The sequence below is a fragment of the Penicillium coprophilum genome, assembly GCF_028826855.1.
Source record: "Penicillium coprophilum strain IBT 35676 chromosome Unknown utg000007l_segment0_segment0, whole genome shotgun sequence".
NCBI classification, from domain to species: Eukaryota; Fungi; Ascomycota; class Eurotiomycetes; order Eurotiales; family Aspergillaceae; genus Penicillium; species Penicillium coprophilum.
Genome location: NW_026622726.1, coordinates 616,663 through 635,837, shown reverse-complemented (window position 1 = coordinate 635,837; position 19,175 = coordinate 616,663). Strand labels below are relative to the sequence as shown.

The following is a 19,175-nucleotide window of genomic DNA, read 5'->3' as shown; positions in this document are numbered from 1 at the left end:
TGCCTAATCAGATTATCTCAAATCAACCATGGTTGACAGACTCCGTAGGCGTTCTCCCCCTGTACTCCACATTATCCAACTGTAGTATCGATCGTCTCCAGCCACTCCACTCGAAATTCTATGTAACTTTCTGTACTCCGTACGAGTTTTATTTCATGTACGGAGATGGGAAAAGCAAAGAGATAGAAAAGCCATTGAGCCGCAAGCTAGAAGACGATTGGGAACGACAAAGGTATAAACTCCCAATGCCTCCAGGGCTACTTCGTATGTAGTTCATACATAGTCCCACCCCCTGAACGTGACAAGAACGGCATTGTGGCGTACCAAGCTAAACTTCTCAAAGGCCCCTAAAACCCTTGGAAATATATACAGAAAATGACCAAACCCCAGTATATTGAACAGAAAACGGAGTACAACACACGAAGTAGACGAAGCTCGTTTAGAAAATAACGACCCGCTTAAGTTTTCCGAAGCTCTATGGACGGGCAAACCCCTATATATTTCTTTGTTTTATATCGAACCTTTGCTATTGCCATCTTTGAGGACTATGACGGTTAGAATTGGTACATAGAGGATGAAATACATACATAATGTACATAAGTAGTTGATATAGGCATGGATGTATAATTATTATGGGTATACCCCAGAAGGCTGGATCCCCTTTAGAGTCCAGCCACACCGTGCCTGCAGGTCAAAATTCTTGTGCATGGCTGTGAATGGTCCAGGCTCTTGACTTTGATATGTTTTCTTTACATGGAGAGAGACGCACATTCAAAATGTCCTAACATTACACGCCTACGCAACCACCCGTGTAATTAGAGAAAAAGAAAAGAAAAGAAAAGAAAAATAGGAAGGGAAAAAAAAAAACACACAAGAGGTAGCATAATATATAGAGATATGATACCCTAGAATACAATAAAACAATCTAACTCCTTTTTTTTAATACGTCCGACCTTCCCCCAAAATTGATCGCTTTGAACTGCCCCTCCCTCCCGTTCTCCCCCATTTTTACCAGCTTTCCCCCCTCCCACATGCGCTCAATTCCCCTGCGCATTCCCTCTTCTGGACATACTATCCATGTGGTGACAATCAAAATATTAACCTACAGTCCGCCGTGACTCTCTCCACAATGCCATCGTCAAGCAACTCCGAGGGCGCTCCTCTCGCCGATTACTTCTGGATAGCCGGTGTGGATGGTACAGAGATCCTGGACACTTTTCAGAGATTGGGGGAAGATTACCGTGCCAATGGTGCCGCATCTCCAGGTCCTGCGCTCGCGGACACTATTCAGGAGGACGCCGATGCGGAGGAGGAACACAACCCAGATGTCGTCTCCCGGCCAAATTCAACGCTTCTCGCCGGCACCGCTCATAGAGGCTCTACCCAACGTCTATCCACGCTCTCGAAGAGCTCAGAAGGAACGAATGGTGCTGGTACTAACAGTAACCGGAGCAGCATGACCGTAAAGGGTGCCTCCTCGCCCCTGCGTGCCTCAGCTTTGTTCTCTGAGGACTTCGATTTCGATACCGCGCTGTTCAAGTTTGCCAATGAACGCGAGACCTTTCTAACAGACTTGAGCTTGAGCGCTGGCGCTATTACTCCCAATACCCGCCCGCGATCCAGGGTCCGCACGCAGAAGATTGTCTCCGACGATTCGCCCGCGCCTAGCGGTAACTTGCTGAGATCGGGCATCGGGAGCGTGCGACGCCACATGGCCTTTCGGGATATGAATAGTATGAAGCGGCAGCCATCTATTGCCCGTCAAGGTGAGAGCTCTCTTTCAATTCCGTTCCCCATTCATTCTGGAACGGCATCCGGGCTCGGGACTTTTTTTTAATAGATGCACTGGCTAATAATGGATTGCCTACAGCTTCGGTGCGTACTTCTCGGCGACTTAGCAACTACAATTCAGTCATCCCTGTGCCGCAACCCCTCGAGATCTCTCCCACAATGCATCCATTGAAACGACGATTCGAGCCCGTTCTCCTCGACCGATACCCCACACGGGGCATGCCGGACGAGACGAAGCAGCGCGGCAATTTCCCCGACTACGTCCCCATGTTTGCCTTTCCGAATGATGTCAACATCGTCTCCTCCGATCAGCGACCGCGCTCTACCTGGCACGGATTTGCCATGACAACGGACAATGGCTCTAGGCTGCACGCCATCTGTGTGATCATCTGGATACCCCTCAACCCAAATGCCGCAGAGGAGCTCGAAAAGCGCTGTGAGGAATGGAGAAAGGACAACATGACCGACGAAGAGCGTGAATTGGCCGCAAGCTTGGGCGAACGATTGGCATCGGAGCGTGCCAAGTTATCCCGGCTCCTAGCCCAGCTCCCGACTGTCCCATCAGGGTCTGAATCGCGTGAACAGCTCGAAGATGAGATCAGCGCCGTGGAGGAGAAGATTGGATTAATGACCGATCTCCTTCGTCCAGTCCGGCATGGCGCAGCTTCCAAGATCGAGGGTCTGACCGATGGTGATACTGGCTTCTGGATTCCCCGAGCGTATGGTATCCTGGGCCGCGAGAGCACGATGACGAGCTTCTGGAAGGAATGGCTCAAGGCTATCGTGGTGCCAATGACGGAGGGCAGTCTACAGCATGTGCCCCCGCCCTCGCCGCGCATGGGTGTATGGCAGCCGCTGGAGCGATATGTCATGAATCTCTGTACAGAAGCGTTCTGTCCTATATCCTCGAAGACTCAGGTCGAGCTTGCGATTCGTGAGCTGCGATTATTTGCACGCAAAGAGGCGCCTAATGAGATCCCTGGTTCTCGGAATGTATGTGCACCGCGATCTTGATTCAGTTCTCTGCCGAAACTTTTACTGACTGATTCCCAGACTGATATCTATGCCTTGTTCCGAACTTTGTCAGTTCCGAATATTATCATTCTCTTTGAGGTAGGCATGGAATCCCAGTTTAATGAATGGGAGACAATACTAACCAAATACAGTACGCCCTTACTGAATCACGTATCATTTTCTTGTCTTCCCACACCTCCATGCTCTATCTAGCGACCAGATCGTTGGTTGATCTTTTGTTCCCTCTGGAGTGGACAGGCGTCCTTATTCCTGTGCTTCCCGCGCGCTTAATTCAAGCCCTCGAGGCTCCTTGCCCATACATCGTGGGTATCGAACGTCGGTACGAGAAGGTCGAGCTGCCCACGGACGACTTTGTTCTGGTTGATCTGGACAACAATATGATCGAAAGTACCATCCAACCGACCTCACTACCCCGCCATCAGCGCAGGAAGCTCCTCTCCTTGTTACAACTAGCTGCCCCTCATCACACCCGTTTCCACGTCCCCACTGGCCCCCCTGCATATGCAATTGAAACCTACCCATGGGACTCGTTCATGTCAGAGAGCAAGGCCACTTTCACATCCAAAGCACCTGCCACTAACCTCGCGAAATATGTCGGTCTCAATTCCAGTGCATTCGGTACAACAGCCGTGATGCCAGGGTCCTATACACCTCCGATATTCAACGTTTTCCTGCATGCCCGGAACGAGGCTGGTCCCTCTCGTGGATACTCATCTCGCGGATCTGAACGCCCAGGGACCAGCTCCACTATGAGAGCTGCTGCCTCTCCACCCTCCCCGAGAGAGAGTTCGCCTACCTCTGGCTACTTCCCTCCTCCACCAGGCCCCTCCTCGCGCAATGATTCCGGTATGGCATTGCAAGCTTCATTACGCGAGAAGCGTTCCGGTCATTTCGATGCCGCCTCACGCCGAAGCTCCTCGTTTGGAATGAGTCGACGGCCAAGTGCTCCGTTCCTGGGTCATGCTTCGAATCTCTCGGTGACAACTCTCAACACCGATTATGGCGCCGGATCCACATATGCGCCATCTGTGTATGCACAGTCTACCATCGCTGCGTCCACAATTATGCCACAATCCTCAAACCAGCTTGCCGGCAACAACGAGGGCACTTGCTGGGCTGAAGGTCACTATTTCCAAGTTCAGGTCTGGGATGACAAGTTGACGTGTGCCATTTGTGATGAAATGGCAGAGGAAAATATGTACAAATGCTCTGCATGCAGACTGACAGTCCACAACCGCTGCGCATCTATGGTGTGTCTTCCGTGTGATGCAGCCTTCCATCCGGATCAAATTCGCGCGGCGTTTGTCAGATGCTTTGCCAGCTTATTCTACACGTACAAGAAATTCCTTGTACCAGCCAGTGGCGATAAGAAGAAGTCCGGCATGTATTACAATTTCAACATGGATGCATTCATGAAAAGCCTTCCAAGCGAGCACGCCGAGTATGTCACAATTCTGCAACAGACACAAGGTAAGTTGGCAAATTCGTACAAAGTACATTGGGAAAAAAACCATTGACACAATACTAGGTTTCAACGAGTTCATCAGTGATCGTGAACGGACAAATCCGAAGTCCAAGGACCCACGTATGACTCTGTTCGACGAGATCGTCCTTTCAAAACGCAACCGTGGGCGCACATCCATTTTCTCCAGCCGGTCGACAACCGACTTCCTCTCGGATACTTCAAACCATCTGTGGCGTACAGCCAACGCTACCTTCTTCACTCCGAGCAGCCGCAGCCAGCAGAACCTTTCTGCCGACTACGGCCGAATTCCCACAAGAGGTACGCCCGAAAGGTCCAACACCCAATCCAACCCGCTCATTGACAATCTCCCTGTAGCACCCGCAAACCTGGATACCACCCTAATGACAGAACCCCGCATGATACACGGTGCACCACGGGTTTCCAAGACGGCAAATACTGCCCGTAGGAAGCCGCTTCCCAACATGATGGGCGGGCTCGCCATCTCTCCGCCCAGTTAATTGGTGCAATTCCGTACGCGAGTAGCCCGGTTCATTATTTCGTCGTTATCTGTCCTGCCCTTGTGCAGGTGGGTCCTGTGTGCGCGTGCTATTTGTCATGTTTGTCATGTCCAGGTTCTCGAAACATCTTGTGTTTCCTTTGTCGAGCGTGAAACCTGGGTTTCCCTCCGATTCCGACTCGATTCTCGATATCCCCGATTGACGGTATTGCTCATCCTATGCTTTCCCGGAAGACAAGCAAATGCAATCTCGATTGTCTATTGTGCGTCTTCGTCTGGGCATCTGTCGATCCAAGTTGAGAATGATAGGCCGCTGGCTCGGCTCAACTTCTCGCTTCCCGCTAATATTCCGCAAGTGGAACGCTGCATGTGTGGTTGCACACCCTTTGGCCTTTCTCCTGCTTGAACGTACTCCCGTTCTCTGACTTACCATGCTCTATCATGGTGGACACACGACGTCTCGAAAGATGTCAGACAGTTTCTGTGCCCATCATCGGTTGCATTGCAGTCCTCGTACATAGTGTTGGCTCCGGCTTGATGCACGGAACCGTGAACAAACCCCCCAAAAGCGTCATCCTGATTTGCAAAGCGACGTGGTGATCATTTGTGTGCCTGATATTGATACATACATACATGTTTGTTCTCTGGACCAATACCTCTACTTCTGTTGCCTATTTTTCTCTGATCTCTCGGCCTGCTTTTTTTTTTTCTCATTTTGCTCCCTCTCTGCCTGTTACTACCCAATACCCCCTCTCTCGATTTGGCTGGTATTTTTCTCTCCTTATGTCTTAATTGTTTATTTGAAATACAATGCTAGGCAGATCCAGTCTCGCTTCTGTCTTTTCTTTATTTCAGATATCTCCCTTCCGGTATCGATTCATCATCCAATGTCTATACTACGTGATCTATGACTATCCTTTGGGCGTGCGTACCTTTCAGTTGCAATTGAATGCTGTCACTTGATTCTACTTGCCTTCCGCACATTAAGGGCATAAAGAACAATACATAGATGTTTTTTTTTTTTCTATTTTTCCTGTATATTGTGAATATGGGTGTATATCATTCTCGACTTTTCCCCCTAGTACAAGTATCGATATACTCTTCCACCAATCCTGGTGTCTGAGTTGTTACTTGTCTCCCTTGGACACATTAGGCTATGTAGCCCCTGTGCCAGTAGCCGATCATTCTCTTTGGCCGAGGCTGAGACTCTGGCTGAGATTGGTGGTTTTCCCTCGTATCGGATCATGGCGCTGTAGAGCCCCCTGTCAGGTAATCATGAAGCTATAGTGGCTCTAGCTGGTTTGTTGTCGGCTGCTATGAACATATCGATGTGGTCATTGAGATTCATAAGTGAGCGGTGATCTTTCTCGTGCCATCAAGGTCCCATTCAACAACGTTTCCTAGTATCAAAATGACATGGATGTCTGGTAGGAGCAAATGCCTACCGCTGATTGGCGGATAAACCCAAATCCGCTGCCAGTTTTCCCCGCGTCCGCGGTCTGCGTGGAATCCCAGCGCGCGCATTGGGTGGAACCTCCGCGAGAAGTTCTTCCATCGATCCATGTCGTGTCAAATGTTTTCCTACCCTTGCGGCTGGGTGATTCAACTCTGCCCGCCTAGGATTTACTTGGCATTCATTTATTCAATCAATTACCCCATACCCTGGAGCTAGCCTTGTTCGGCCCGCTTTTTCCTAATTGCTTTATACTACCTACTGGTTATACCCGGGTCCTGGCCGTCACATCGAGAGGCGAATTGGAAAAGCCGTCCTGTTCCTCATTTCCCCCTCCCCGACTCTTCATTTTTACCCGCTTCGACCCATACTTCGACCTGCATATACATCGCCAGCACCAAGTATGAAAACACTTGGGACTGCGATGCTATGATTCCGACAGCCTTTCCGCAGCACATGGCCACGCCTCTGCTCGATAATTCCCCCGTCTCGGCCGCCCTCAAGGCCCAGGATCCGCCTAGCGCAAACCCCAATATCGTCGTCTCTTCCAATGCTACAATCCCCTATCCTCCCCCAGCTGCTGCGCCCAAAGATCAGACACTCGCGGGCATCGACACGCCAGCTGCCAACACTGCTGCGGGGACTGTTGTGATCATCTATGGCCAGAACCAAGATCATATCGTACAACTGGTAGCGGAAGTCCTAGGCAAGCCATGGACAACAGAAGCGACGCTTGGGATGCTAGCGCGAGCCAACGACGCAGTGGTAGCGGGAATATTAGCGCGGGATCTAGCACGGAGCTTGCAGGGATGCGAGCGATCATCTCTGGTTCTGGTAAATACATACTGCGTGGAAGACGGGTCTGCGCCGGAAGACTCACTCACTGAGATCTGTGACTATGAGTTCTTATATTCGCGGAGTCCGTTCCTGCGCCGGGACTTGGCACGGTTCTTGTCTTTGATTCTTGGTCAGACGAGGCCGCATGACGATTTGAGAACGAAGACCAGGACGAATTTTATCTCGACTACTTTCCCCGACGTGCATGCTGCTTTACCCAATTTGGATATCCTGTCTGTAGGATCTGACGCTGTTGAGATCCGTGTGGACTTGCTGGTTGAGCCTGCGTCGGAGGGTTCGACCATTCCACCCGTTCCAGGTTTGAAGTATGTTGGTCAACAGTTGATGTTACTCCGGCAGCATACTGAGTTGCCGATTATCTTTACTGTTCGATGTACCAGAGAGAATGGCAAGTTTCCGCTAGACGACCCAGAGCTCTTCTATAAATACCTGCGGCGCGCGATACAGTGGGGCGTCGAATATATCGATGTGGAACTATGGTTGCCAGAGAAGATCCGGCGCCAGTTGTTTGAGAAAAAGGGCCATAGTATGATTTTATCTGCATTCCATGACTTCTCTGGGACCTGGAAGTGGACGTCCGAAGAGGCGCAACGCATATTCACAGAAAGTGCCAAATACGCCGACATAGTGAAGATGATCGCCATGGTCAACACAATTCAAGAGAACTACGAACTAGAATACTTCCGCTCGACCATTAAAAACCGAGGTCCAGGGCCACTCCTCTCAGCAGTCAACATGGGCCAAATGGGCCAGCTATCTCGAGCCCTCAACACCGTCTTCTCTCCAATCACTCACCCTCTTCTCCCAATGATTGCCGCGCCAGGCCAACTAACCGCAGCGGAGATCAACGAAGCCCTACACATCATGGGCCAACTCCCCAGACGCGATCTCTACGCCATTGGCTCCTTCCGCTCAACCCCACACTCAATGTTCATGGAGAAATGCCTAAACGAACTGGGTCTCCCACACAACTTCACCTCAGTCGACCGCGGCCCTAAAGGCACCATGGAATCCGTCCTCCTGCAACCGCACTTCGGCGGTGCCTACGTCAACCCCCCAGTCCCAAGCACAACTGGTTTCATCCCCGCAGTCAGCGACGCAGCCTGCGCCATCGGGTTAGTTGACACAATCGCCATGACGCCAGGAGAAGCTGTACCTGGAACGTCTCGATTCATCGGTGAAAATGCGGCCTGGAAGGGTATCCGCGCAACGCTGACGCGCGAGTACGTCCCGTCCGCATATAGCAGCCGCGCAGCGATTATCCTCGCTGGATCGGAAGCAGATGCTTCTGCGGCCATTTTCGCGCTACGCAGTCTGGCCGTGGGCACAATTTACACAGTCGGGTTCAAAGCGAGTGGTCCGCTCGCTGCGGGTCTTGAGCCGTTTACATCAATCCAGTCAGTCCAACGGGTTGAGCAGCCCTTTGTTATTGTCTCTGCGCTGCCGCCGGAGAAATCGCTGCTCGTGCAGCCCCTGCTGCGGCATTATGGTGTTAATGGTCGTTCGTCGCCGCGTTCTACTCGTGGAAAGGTGTATCTTGATCTTACCAGTGGGCCGAGGAAGGGGGATCCTTTGGCCGTTGCTACTAGTGCCGGGTGGACGGCGTACGGAGTTGAGGATGTTAGTGCCTGGACTACTGTAGAGACACTGAGGTTGCTTGTTGGCCAAAATGTGCCGTTTGACTTTGTGCGTATGGCATCAGGGAGACCTTTGTTCTAGTCATATAGCATACTGCATACCCACGTAGGTAAACTGTGGTTCGTTTATTGTCTCTTGTTGATGCAATAGATGTTGTTGTTGGATCGGATTTCGTGCTGGGTTGGAGGTATGTTTTTGTAGGGTTATCTATATCATGTGAGATCCATGGATGCTCGGTTTTTTGAGTGGTTCAAGTCTGAGAAACGCTGCTTTATTGCCCTAGATATATTGTCGGACCAGCTGCACTGGGTATTTCGATATAGCTACTACGTTTGCTGGTGATAATTACTGCACTTGACTTGTATTTGCCTCTAGCCATTTCAATGTTTTCGGTCATAATTTGAAATCTTCCATGTTTAATGGCCGTTAGAGTGATATATATCTCATGTATATATCCAGATACCTTGGGGCTTGACGGAAGATAACAAGTCAGAAAACCTGGAGTCAACCTTAGAACCTCCCGACGTTTCCTCTTCACCCTAGCCCTCGCTTTTGCTTGCGATCGCTATAATCTTTCCAAAGTCCTTTACGGCTTCATCAAAAAACGTGCACTAGGTATCCTTACAACTTCCCTCCCTTCGGAGAATCGGCCAGACCCTCCAATGTGGCCACGCCCCCTTGGTGTTGGATAGTGAAACAATCCTCAAACCAGAATTATCAAAGAAAGCAAATGTTACCGATGAAAGCAACACCTCACAGCCACATGCCTCAATGGGAGTCCTCCGTGGTAACATCGCGCGCCAAAACACTTAAGCAAAGCAATGGTGAAACCTGCCTTAGAAAATCTCAAATCAATCAGTATCCCGGGCGCATTCCCCATCATTGATACTACAGAACCGACGACATCCACAGGACATACACTCCCTGGTGGGGTCATAAGCGTGTTCACCAGCCTAGTATATCACTACATCACCCCGAACCTCTACACAGAGTTCAAACCCACCATATGCAAGGGCGCTCCGACGTGGAATCACGCCGCGGTGTAGGTATGCAGTCGGGTGACTACCTACCACGACACGGAAGACGAGCAAACGGAGCTGATCTTACAACAGCTCGGCGATTTAACCCAGCTTGGAGAGGAAGGCTTAATAGGGTTTCAAAATGAGACTGGTTCGAGTTTGGGGTCAAATGTCAAACATGAGGGAGATGGAAGTGGAACTGGGAATATGGATGGGGATCCACCCTATCACCAAAACCTGAGTCAGAAGCAGAGCCCAGACCTGGAAAAGCTCCATCAGGGGGTAAAAACGGCGCCGACCGGAGCTAGCGGGCATGGCAACGCCTCGGCATTGCCTGAATCCTGGAAAATCACTCATGCGCCACGGGAGTACATTACCAGTACATTGCTGCGCTTTCAGAAAGTATTGTCGGGATGAGGATTGGAATCACGTAGATTGAGGGCCAGTTTAAGTGGTTAATGATCGCGGTGGTGTTGTTGAGGGATTGGAGAGTGTGGATGGGACAGCGAGGGATATGAAGAACTTTATTAGGACGGGGAAGGCTTCGTCTGGGCAGGATATGTTATTTTGCTTTTTTTTTTTATACATAAATTAGGGGTACAAAGTAGGACGTAGACATATATCCTACGGAGTACAAAGTCCATATTAATCGTGCCAAGTCCACCAAGATGATTGGAGGACTTGGCATCCTAGACATGGAGAGAGAACATATGGTTTGGGGAAATAACAAAAGCACTACTATGCAGAAAGTTAAAAGAAGACCAGAATGGCTATTCCGTATCGAAAACAGCAGCTGTAATGGATGATCACATGTGCAGTATAGCATGGGCCAGTCAAGTCATAGACATAAATGTCGAAATACCAATACAACATAGTTCTGCAGGAGAGATTTCGGGTAAATTGAGGAGACTTGATAGAGGTCCAAGCGGTGACCGAGAACCCCATGATGGGATGATGGAGAAGACAGCTATTCATTGGTTACATACATTAAGCTACTGCAATTCTCTGTCATTAGACCAATTATGGGGTACTCCGTAGCTAAATCACCGTTCGGATGTTGGCATCGGAGCCCTAAGGATCTGTAACAGGAAATTCCACTCAAATTCAAGGGAATTAAAGGGGGAATCGGATTGAGTTCTGATGTGAGAAGTAAACAAAATCAGCAGATTACATGTTTAGAACAATGCTAACAAGAAATAGCCTAAATAGATTAATATGAAAATGCCCTCTAATATAAAATATTTCCCCCGATGTCAGCCCCAAACTAGGGAATTCCGGCGGCACATCACTTCTCCGCATTTCTTTCTCTCCGCCTGGTATAGGCCTTTTCTTAACCCTAAGCGCCACAGCAATGTCCTTGACTTCTCCTTGGCCGAGGCCATTTTCTTTCTTCTTCTTATCTCTCTCTTCCATGTAGATGTGCCATGTCTCGCCCTCAGGTCAGCATCGACCGTCTCACGCCCCGCCGTGCGACGGTCGAGCCGCGCGAAACCATGAACTGCAAATCCTGTCGCAAGCGCAAGGTCCGTCGACTTTTCTTTTCTTTTCTGCAATTGGCTGTCTTTAACTTGTCATAGATCAAATGTAATCGCTTGCGACCGAGCTGTGAGGCATGTAAGGTTTTCCAGTGCCCATGTCTTTATGGTAAGTCAATCATGTCCTCACATCACATGATTCCTCTGTTGACCTCGTTATGTTCAAGATGCCGTCCCTAAAAAACGGGGCCCCAAGACCGATGTGCTAGAAGCTCTTCTCAAGCGGGTCGATGGATTGGAGAAACGACTTCATGACGAAAAGAACCCTATCTCGCCCACTTCCCCCGATACCCCGGACGATCCCCCGAGCTTTCCCACCCGTCGCAATACTATCGACACCTCATTCAGTCTTTACTCTCCGAGTGACAGGTCTACTCTATCAACTTCTCTCTCGCATGTGGATCCCTTCCCCAGGCCGACCGGCCACCCAGCAAGTCTTCTGCAGCAACCCTCTCCGACAAATAATGGACCCTTATCAGATGCAATCCTCGATATTTACTTTGAGCGATTGCATGGTAAGCCATTTCATATATTAGACGAGACTACAACACGACAGCGTCATCAGCTGAATCAATTGCCTCTGTGTTTGGCCATGGCTATCTCAGCAATGACAGCGAGGTAAACCTGCCAAGCTTCCAAGTCCCGTCACATGCTTTAAGTGTTTGACTGACGAATCTCAGATACACAACCTCGCCTGGTCAGGTGGAGCAAGCACTACGTACTGGACTCGATGCGGCGCTACAGGCACGACGCATGATTGAAGTAGACAATCCTACAGTAGAAGGACTGCAGACTCTATTGTTACTTTCGCAAGCTTTCTACGCCTACGGGTTGGGAAAGAAAGCTTATATGACATTCTGTATGCCTGGACACGATCTTCTAAGCTTGAACGAACCCCACTAACGATGATCAGCAAATTGCGTGGCCATGATCGTCGCTCTGGACTATTACCGAGAGGCTTCCTCTAAGGTCAACGTCGCGCCCGCTGAGCGGGAAATGAGGCGCCGGCTATTCTGGTCTGTTTACTTGATGGACAGATTCATTAACTGTGGATCCCGGCGTCCATGTCTGATTAATGATCATTCAGTTGTCCTGCGCCTACCGTCTTGGTCACCACATGCAGCTGGTCTGAACATGGAGGGAGAACTCTTCCACGTCGGCCCGAACATTCAATATTCCGCCGACTCCAGACGCAAATCACCAAGTGCTGCTTCTTTACTGATCGATATCACGCGTATTCTTGGTGTCACTAATAAGTACCTTGCGGCTGGTGGAGTTAAAGGCGACTCCCATTTCCCATGGCATGCGCTTTCTAATCTATCTAAGATCCGACAAGAATTAGATATCTGGGCGGCCGGTACGCAGGACGTATTTGCATCCATTGACGCATTGTTCGGTCACCCCGAGAGCACTACCCTTTTGCTGAGCAAGTTGATCTACCATTTAGTGCACTGTTTGATCTACCGCCCATTCCTACCCATTGACTTGGTAGAGCTCCGAGGGACGGGGCAGCACCAGTCCTGGCAAATTGAAGCCACAAACTTGTGCTTTTCGCACTCTAATGCCATCGCAGAACTCGTTGAACTGGGCCGTAATTCTCCGCTGATTGAGTGGCCTGCTTTTGTCGGGTACTGTGTGTGTACAGCCGGCACCGTGCATGTTCACGGTGTGCATTATAAGGGCCGCGAAGGAGAAGTTTTCTCTTCCAGTGCTGAATTCCTGACTCGCGAGATGCACCAGCTTGCTTGGTTACGCAATATTTGGACTGGCGTGCAGCATCAACGCGAGCTGCTTCAGACTATCTATACGTGTCACTCCGAATTGGTGCGCAATCTTGCCAGTAGCCCGATGCGTTTCTCCCCAGTCTTCCATCTCGAAGACTTCCTCGATCGATACCCCGGTCTAAGCTTGGATGGATCACATGTTCGGCTCATAGATGCGGGGGATGATCTGGCTCCAAGGTAGGTGGCCGCCTGCCAATCCCATCTTTCATATACGTATCATATAGGATCACTAATTGGAAACAGTAATGCGAGCTTCGTCGATCGTCAAGATCACTACTACCAGCGACCACTCGCCGCAGCCTCGTATCAGAATTCCTCGTCTTATTTCTCAACTACACGGCCTGGGCCATCGACACCAATAACATCCACCCAGGGCTCAGATATCGACCGTCTCCACTCCCATTCCCATTCTCGGTCCCAGAAACTCGTGCACCCGACCTCCCTCTCGCCCACCCTTCAATTCCACTCAATGCCAAGCAATCAACACCAATCACCATCCCTGACCTCCATCTTTTCTCTTCCAGCCGGGACAGACCTACCCGCTCCCAGCACATCAGAAAACCCCCACCTTTCCATCCCGGGCTTCTCTCCCTCTGCCTTCGGCCTTTCCCCGCCAGCTTTTCTCACCGATGGCAGTCTGAACATAGCACCGACACCGCCGCCAAACCCGCAATATGCAACCTTCCCCTTCGACTCCGCTCATGCCAATCTAAACGGAATGGTGCAGTCGGCCCTGACCCCAGGTGCCCAGTCCCAAACTAGCGGCACCCACACCACAGCTGGCAGCGAGGGCACATCTGAAAAGGACCCTTTCCTGAGTTTGCTAGAACAGCTCGCTGAAAATGAGAACTCGCAGGGCGGGCCAAGTGAGCTTGATTTCTTTTTGACGGGCACCGGTGCCGTTGAAAGCGGTACCGAAATTCCTCTGGAGAAGGATGGTGCTCCATAGGGGCAAAATTGGTATTGGGGATTATGATTCCCCCGTATATTTTCTGGTTTGGTGTATCTTCTTCGCTGCATAGCTTTTTTCTTTTTTTTTCTTCCTAGGCTGTGGCCGAATCGACTGATACCCATTGTGCGAATTGGTTTTATTTATCACGTGGGTGCTGGTGTCTGGGTACATCAAATACCCAGACCAGAATACATATAACGTAGGCCTAGTGTATGAACTACACAAATGAACACTGGTTGACCTACGCGTGGTCAACAAACAATATGTGGACAAGCCCACAACAAACCTACGATCAGATTAATGAGAGTCGGTCCCAACAAAATCACCAAATCTTCTAAATGTCACGGCAAGTCGCCTGCCCTCATGGGAATGCATGTCCGATATCACGTGTTAATCAAATATGGCTAGCGTACAAATGCCTTTTGAGGTGGTTTTGGCTCTTCACTCCTTGATAAACTACTCGTACACTTTTAACACATTCAATATCTATATTTAAGTCTATAATGAAGTTCTCATACAATGGTATTCTCAGAGCTAGACAGAATTACACTGTTACTAATTTTCAACAATCTCATCTAGCTCCTTGTCGGTCCAAAGTTCTCCTGACCGGTCCGACCAAGTCACCTGACATTAGTCGGCATCTGTGCCTTCTTCCCGGAGTTACCCCGGTTTCGGCGGAGCTCCGCCGAGACCGCGGGACCCCCGCGTTGCAACAGATTTGTCACACCCCCCAGCTTAAGAAGCTTGACCATTCCCTCTTGATGTCACCCAACCAACGTCTTAAGACTCTAACAAATCACCTGCAAACCCCCAAAATGAAACTCCTCTACCCAACTTCCCTCCACATCGACACAAAGTCCCTGGAAGGCTTCTCCGTCGAATTGCATCCCTACGATGTCACACAACCAATCCCCGAATCCCTAATTGACGCCGAATTCCTTGTAACATGGAGCAACAAAGCCTCAAACCTCCGTGACGCAGCCTCTCGCATGAAGAATCTCCGCTGGATCCAGTCGCTAGCAGCCGGTCCAAATGATGTCCTCGCTGCGGGCTTTGATGCCTCCCGTGTCTCTATCACAACCGGTTCCGGCTTGCACGATGAAACTGTCGCCGAGCACACACTCGGCTTGCTACTCAACGCTTCCCGCCGCTTTTACGAAATGCGTGATTACCAGTCTCGTGGCGAGTGGCCCGGCCACCTCGGCGGCGCCCAGCCTGATCGTGCCCCTGGCACTTTCCGTACCCTCAAGGGTGCTAACATTACTATATGGGGATTCGGAAACATTGCCAAGTGTCTTGCACCCGTGCTGACTGCGCTGGGGGCTAATGTCACCGGTGTTGCACGGAGTACGGGCGTGCGTAATGGTTTCGAGGTTGTTGCGGAGGATCGCTTGCAAGATATCCTCCCCAAGACTGATGCGCTTGTTATGATTTTGCCTGGATCCGCGAGCACCAATGGTGCGCTTAATGCCCAGCGCTTAGCGTTGCTGCCAAAACACGCTTGGGTTGTTAATGTTGGCCGGGGAACTTCTGTTGATGAGGATGCGCTGCTTGAGGCGCTCGAAAAGGGTAGCATTGGTGGAGCCGCGTTGGATGTTTTCTCCGCTGAGCCGCTGCCAAAAGAGTCAAAGCTTTATGCCGCGCCTAATCTGATCCTTTCGCCTCATGCTGCTGGTGGACGCCCGCGTGAGGCTGAGGCGCTTATTGCGTATAACCTCAGACGAATTCTTGCTGGGCAGGAGTTGAAGAATATTATTCAAGCTTGATCTGGAGGTGGCTTTGGAGGTTTTTTGTTTCATAGATTTCATGAGTACATATCCATAGATGAAGTGAAGATCAGATGCCATAAATGGAAGGTAGGTTTTCAAGCCTTTTAGAACATTTTCTTTGTGTTTTGTTAGCATAAGAGTCTTTCTGGAGTGCTTTAAGATTGATCAAAAATTATTTTGACTATGGATTACTCCCGTCCAGACCATTCTCCACGTTCTACTCATTCTCCATCTAAGCTCCGTATGATACAATCAGGAGACCCAGAATGAACATGTAAGATTTGTCTTCAATGATGATACTACATGGAAACAGTTTGGATGAAACTTTCCCCAGCCGATTCCCGTGTGTAGTGGCCAGGAGATAGGGCTGGAGGATGGATGAAGTGAGAAAGGGCTCAATATAGACAGAGCTCATGATACTCAACGGCAATTGCAAAAAAAATGGCCAGCCTTAAGCTGTCAGCAGGTTCTTGCATTAATGAAAAGAAGATCTTGGAAAAACACGCAGAGATGAAAATAAATGGAAAGTTCCGAGGGAAAAGCTAGGACCCAATAGAAGACAATATAACCACAATGTATTTGATAAAAGAAAAGAAATAGTGTACAATTTACTATGTACAGCAAAGGAAACTCAAATGCCACCCAGCTCCAAACACCATATCATAAATCAATGTCATCGCTTCGTCATCCCTCACATCCGCGATTTACTGGGAGCACAACAGGAAGAAGGGAAGGCATTCTTCGACTGGGTATCGACACAAATAGCCGAAGGTGGGACCCAGAGACCAGGATTCTTCTCAAAGAAGTTGGACGCACGCAGCATAATGCTCACCGGCTCAGCAGGCATAACAGGGAAATCCTCAGTACGAGGGAAATGGGTCAGACCGAACTGCAAGTAGCAAACTATATCGGTGTTCTCAATGTTCTCATTGCGTTGCGCCCAGTCGGCAATGGTCGAGTTATATGGGTGTCCCTCAGAGCCGTCAGATTGACAGACGTAGTCACCAGCTGGGAAGAGTTCGTAGTCCTTGTACGGAGTAACCCAGAGGGGCTTGCGGGCAAAGGCGGCGCGCTTCCAGACAGTGCTTCCGGGCTTGGCGAGCAGAGGGGGGCAGTTGTTGTTGAGAATCTTAAAGGCGACGGGCTTTTTCGCGATGGTGTTCATGCGGTTTGGGTTGATGATGTCCCATGATCGGTTGGTCTCGTAGCAATAGTCTGCAGCGCCCTCGAGGGATGTGCGGAGGGGAGTTTTCTTGCTATAGAAGCCGTTACCGTAGGGGTTCTCTGGGGAGCCGACGGGGGCTTCAGCGGCGATGGCGTCGTTTTGGACGACGGAGTTGTTTTGACCATCGATTTCAGGATCGATACGGAGAGAGAAGATGTGCTGGTGGTTGTGGGCGGTGATGGAGGGAGCGACTTCTGTGCCGAAGGGAGCGGCAGTTTCGGTTGGGTGCATGCAGTAGGTGTTCAGCATACCGGTAAGCTTTACCTCCAGCTTGTAGGTGCCGTCTAGAGTGAAGGTGTGGTAGAAGCCATATTCGTAGTTGGCGGCGGTGATAATTTGGGAGACAATAAGCTTGCGGTCACGGGCAGAGATTACTGTGCCGTCACGGAAATCGGTGTGTTTGTAGAGGAGGCCGTTGTCTTCCTCGTGAATGCAGATAGCGTTCTTGACTACGGCGGCCTCACCCTTGGAAGTAGACATTACACCATCCATGTAGTGAATGGCGCCCTTGCAATCACAACCCAACTTCAAGGAGTTGGTCATCAGACCAGTACCGTACTCGCCAACATCGAAAGCGTGCTTCTTGTGGTGGGGCTTTTCGGGGCAGCCGTAGGGAACAACCATTTCAACGACGGAGATACGGTTGAAGAGTGTCCGCTCACGATCCTCGTACATGTCATGGGTACGCACGTCAGAAATAACAATACCTTCGCGGTAGTTGAAACCAATGTGCATCTTGAAGTTGGCCCAGGTCAGTTCGTTGCCGCGGACCTTGAAGGAGACACCTTCAGGCTGGGTGATGTCGATGGGCTTGAGTCGATCGTGTTTGTACTTGTCGCCAATGAATTCGGGGAGGTAGTTGTGCTCCTTGAGAGGAGCAGCGGTCCGCTCGCCGTTGACGTAGCGAATATCAACGCTGAGAACCTCTTCCGTGTCAGTGTCGGCAACAACACTGAAATCCAGAGGGTGGGCGTATTGGTTATCGAACGCCGAGTTACGATAGTAAGCCAGACCCTGCTGGAGGCGGTGGTCGTACCCCCAGCGTTCATCGATGCCGATAGCCCATGCGTCAAAGAACACCTTGCTCATGTCAGTGATACCGATGTCCTCACAGGCACGGATGACGCGGGCGTCCTTGCGGGCAACACGTTCCATCACATCGAGATCCTCTAGGGTTAGGGTAGGCATAACGTTGTGAACGTCCTTCCATTCCTCAACTTTGCCGGTGGCGAGATTGGCCACCACCTCCGCGATCTTGTTGGTTTCGCGCACAATAACAATGGCGAAAGCACGACGGGCAGGGGCTGGGACGGCACCAGCACGGAATGCCCGGTATTCTGCTTTGCGAGGCTCGCGAAGTGTGAGGCAGTTGAACTTGAGGGACTTAGGGTTGGCGTAGTCCCGGATGATCTTTGCTGCCTCGGGAATTTCCTTAATAGAAAGTTGATCTGTAATTCGGAGTTAGCAACGCTGTCGGAGCTAATGTAGAGGTATTTCGTACCTAACGGGTGCGGGGTGGCTTGCGGCAGCATAGCAGCAGCGGCAACACTCTCATAATCTCCTTCACGGAAGATCGTATAGCCAGGAATTGACTCGGTATCAGGGGCAGACGCCATGATGAAGATGTGCAAGGGGGTATCAAGGGGAGTGAGGGAGTTGTAGACTTGTAACAAACTAGAAGCTCCATTCCACCGCTGCGATGGGCATTATATAGCCTATAACTTTGAATATCTGATCGAATCTCCCCGCATGTACCTTCCCAGTCGGGTAGTCGGGATCTCTCTGTTGTGCAATATACGGATTTCAGACAAAGCGAATGGACCCGGGTGTGGGTTCTCTTGCCATTGCTTAATTTGGGGTAGAGTTTGGAGAACATGTGTGATTGAAATGAATTCTTCTGAGACTCGGATTCTATGGCATAATATCTTTTGCGTAAAGTGTTTGCCATTAAGGTCTTCTAGCCAATCACATTGTAACGGCTCGGAAAGATGTGTTGGCCACAGTCATCTACTAGCTGTTGGCCTAATAAGGCAAGTCTTACAGGGGAGACCGTGCGACGCTAGACAAGACCCCAATTAGACAATATCTGATCTGATAGACTAATCGGGAGGATGCGGCTGGGCAGGGATGGTGC

The 19,175-nt window shown here is 50.2% G+C and overlaps 7 protein-coding genes across 7 annotated transcripts; 5 read left to right on the top strand and 2 right to left on the bottom strand.

The window, feature by feature from the left end:
- Positions 1–1,129: 1,129 nt before the first annotated feature.
- N7500_010846 (dDENN domain protein) lies at positions 1,130–4,809 on the top strand (the record flags this gene model as incomplete). The annotated part of the gene is made up of 5 exons (XM_056681984.1): positions 1,130–1,766; positions 1,871–2,784; positions 2,845–2,904; positions 2,958–4,296; positions 4,355–4,809. 5 exons carry the CDS (start codon positions 1,130–1,132, stop codon positions 4,807–4,809), a joined length of 3,405 nt encoding a protein of 1,134 aa, XP_056527393.1.
- Positions 4,810–6,152: 1,343 nt separating this feature from the next.
- Positions 6,153–6,371, bottom strand: N7500_010845 (uncharacterized protein; the record flags this gene model as incomplete). Its single annotated transcript, XM_056681983.1, has 1 exon — positions 6,153–6,371. The coding sequence occupies one exon, from the start codon at positions 6,369–6,371 to the stop codon at positions 6,153–6,155; it is 219 nt and encodes a 72-aa protein (XP_056527392.1).
- Positions 6,372–6,690: 319 nt separating this feature from the next.
- N7500_010844 (type I 3-dehydroquinate dehydratase) lies at positions 6,691–8,838 on the top strand (the record flags this gene model as incomplete). The annotated part of the gene is made up of 1 exon (XM_056681982.1): positions 6,691–8,838. The coding sequence occupies one exon, from the start codon at positions 6,691–6,693 to the stop codon at positions 8,836–8,838; it is 2,148 nt and encodes a 715-aa protein (XP_056527391.1).
- Positions 8,839–9,578: 740 nt separating this feature from the next.
- Positions 9,579–10,193, top strand: N7500_010843 (FMN-binding split barrel-related protein; the record flags this gene model as incomplete). The annotated part of the gene is given in 2 exon segments (XM_056681981.1): positions 9,579–9,799; positions 9,812–10,193. The coding sequence occupies 2 exon segments, from the start codon at positions 9,579–9,581 to the stop codon at positions 10,191–10,193; spliced, it is 603 nt and encodes a 200-aa protein (XP_056527390.1).
- A 1,007-nt stretch (positions 10,194–11,200) lies between these two features.
- On the top strand, positions 11,201–14,044 carry N7500_010842 (transcription factor domain-containing protein; the record flags this gene model as incomplete). The annotated part of the gene is made up of 6 exons (XM_056681980.1): positions 11,201–11,299; positions 11,354–11,420; positions 11,479–11,929; positions 11,992–12,170; positions 12,225–13,272; positions 13,339–14,044. The coding sequence occupies 6 exons, from the start codon at positions 11,201–11,203 to the stop codon at positions 14,042–14,044; spliced, it is 2,550 nt and encodes an 849-aa protein (XP_056527389.1).
- An 818-nt stretch (positions 14,045–14,862) lies between these two features.
- On the top strand, positions 14,863–15,813 carry N7500_010841 (phosphoglycerate dehydrogenase; the record flags this gene model as incomplete). The annotated part of the gene is made up of 1 exon (XM_056681979.1): positions 14,863–15,813. The coding sequence occupies one exon, from the start codon at positions 14,863–14,865 to the stop codon at positions 15,811–15,813; it is 951 nt and encodes a 316-aa protein (XP_056527388.1).
- Positions 15,814–16,507: 694 nt separating this feature from the next.
- N7500_010840 (peroxisomal copper amine oxidase) lies at positions 16,508–18,735 on the bottom strand (the record flags this gene model as incomplete). Its single annotated transcript, XM_056681978.1, has 2 exons — positions 16,508–18,489; positions 18,543–18,735. Coding segments are annotated over 2 exons (2,175 nt in total), but the record flags the coding sequence as incomplete, so codon positions are not given.
- Positions 18,736–19,175: the final 440 nt, after the last annotated feature.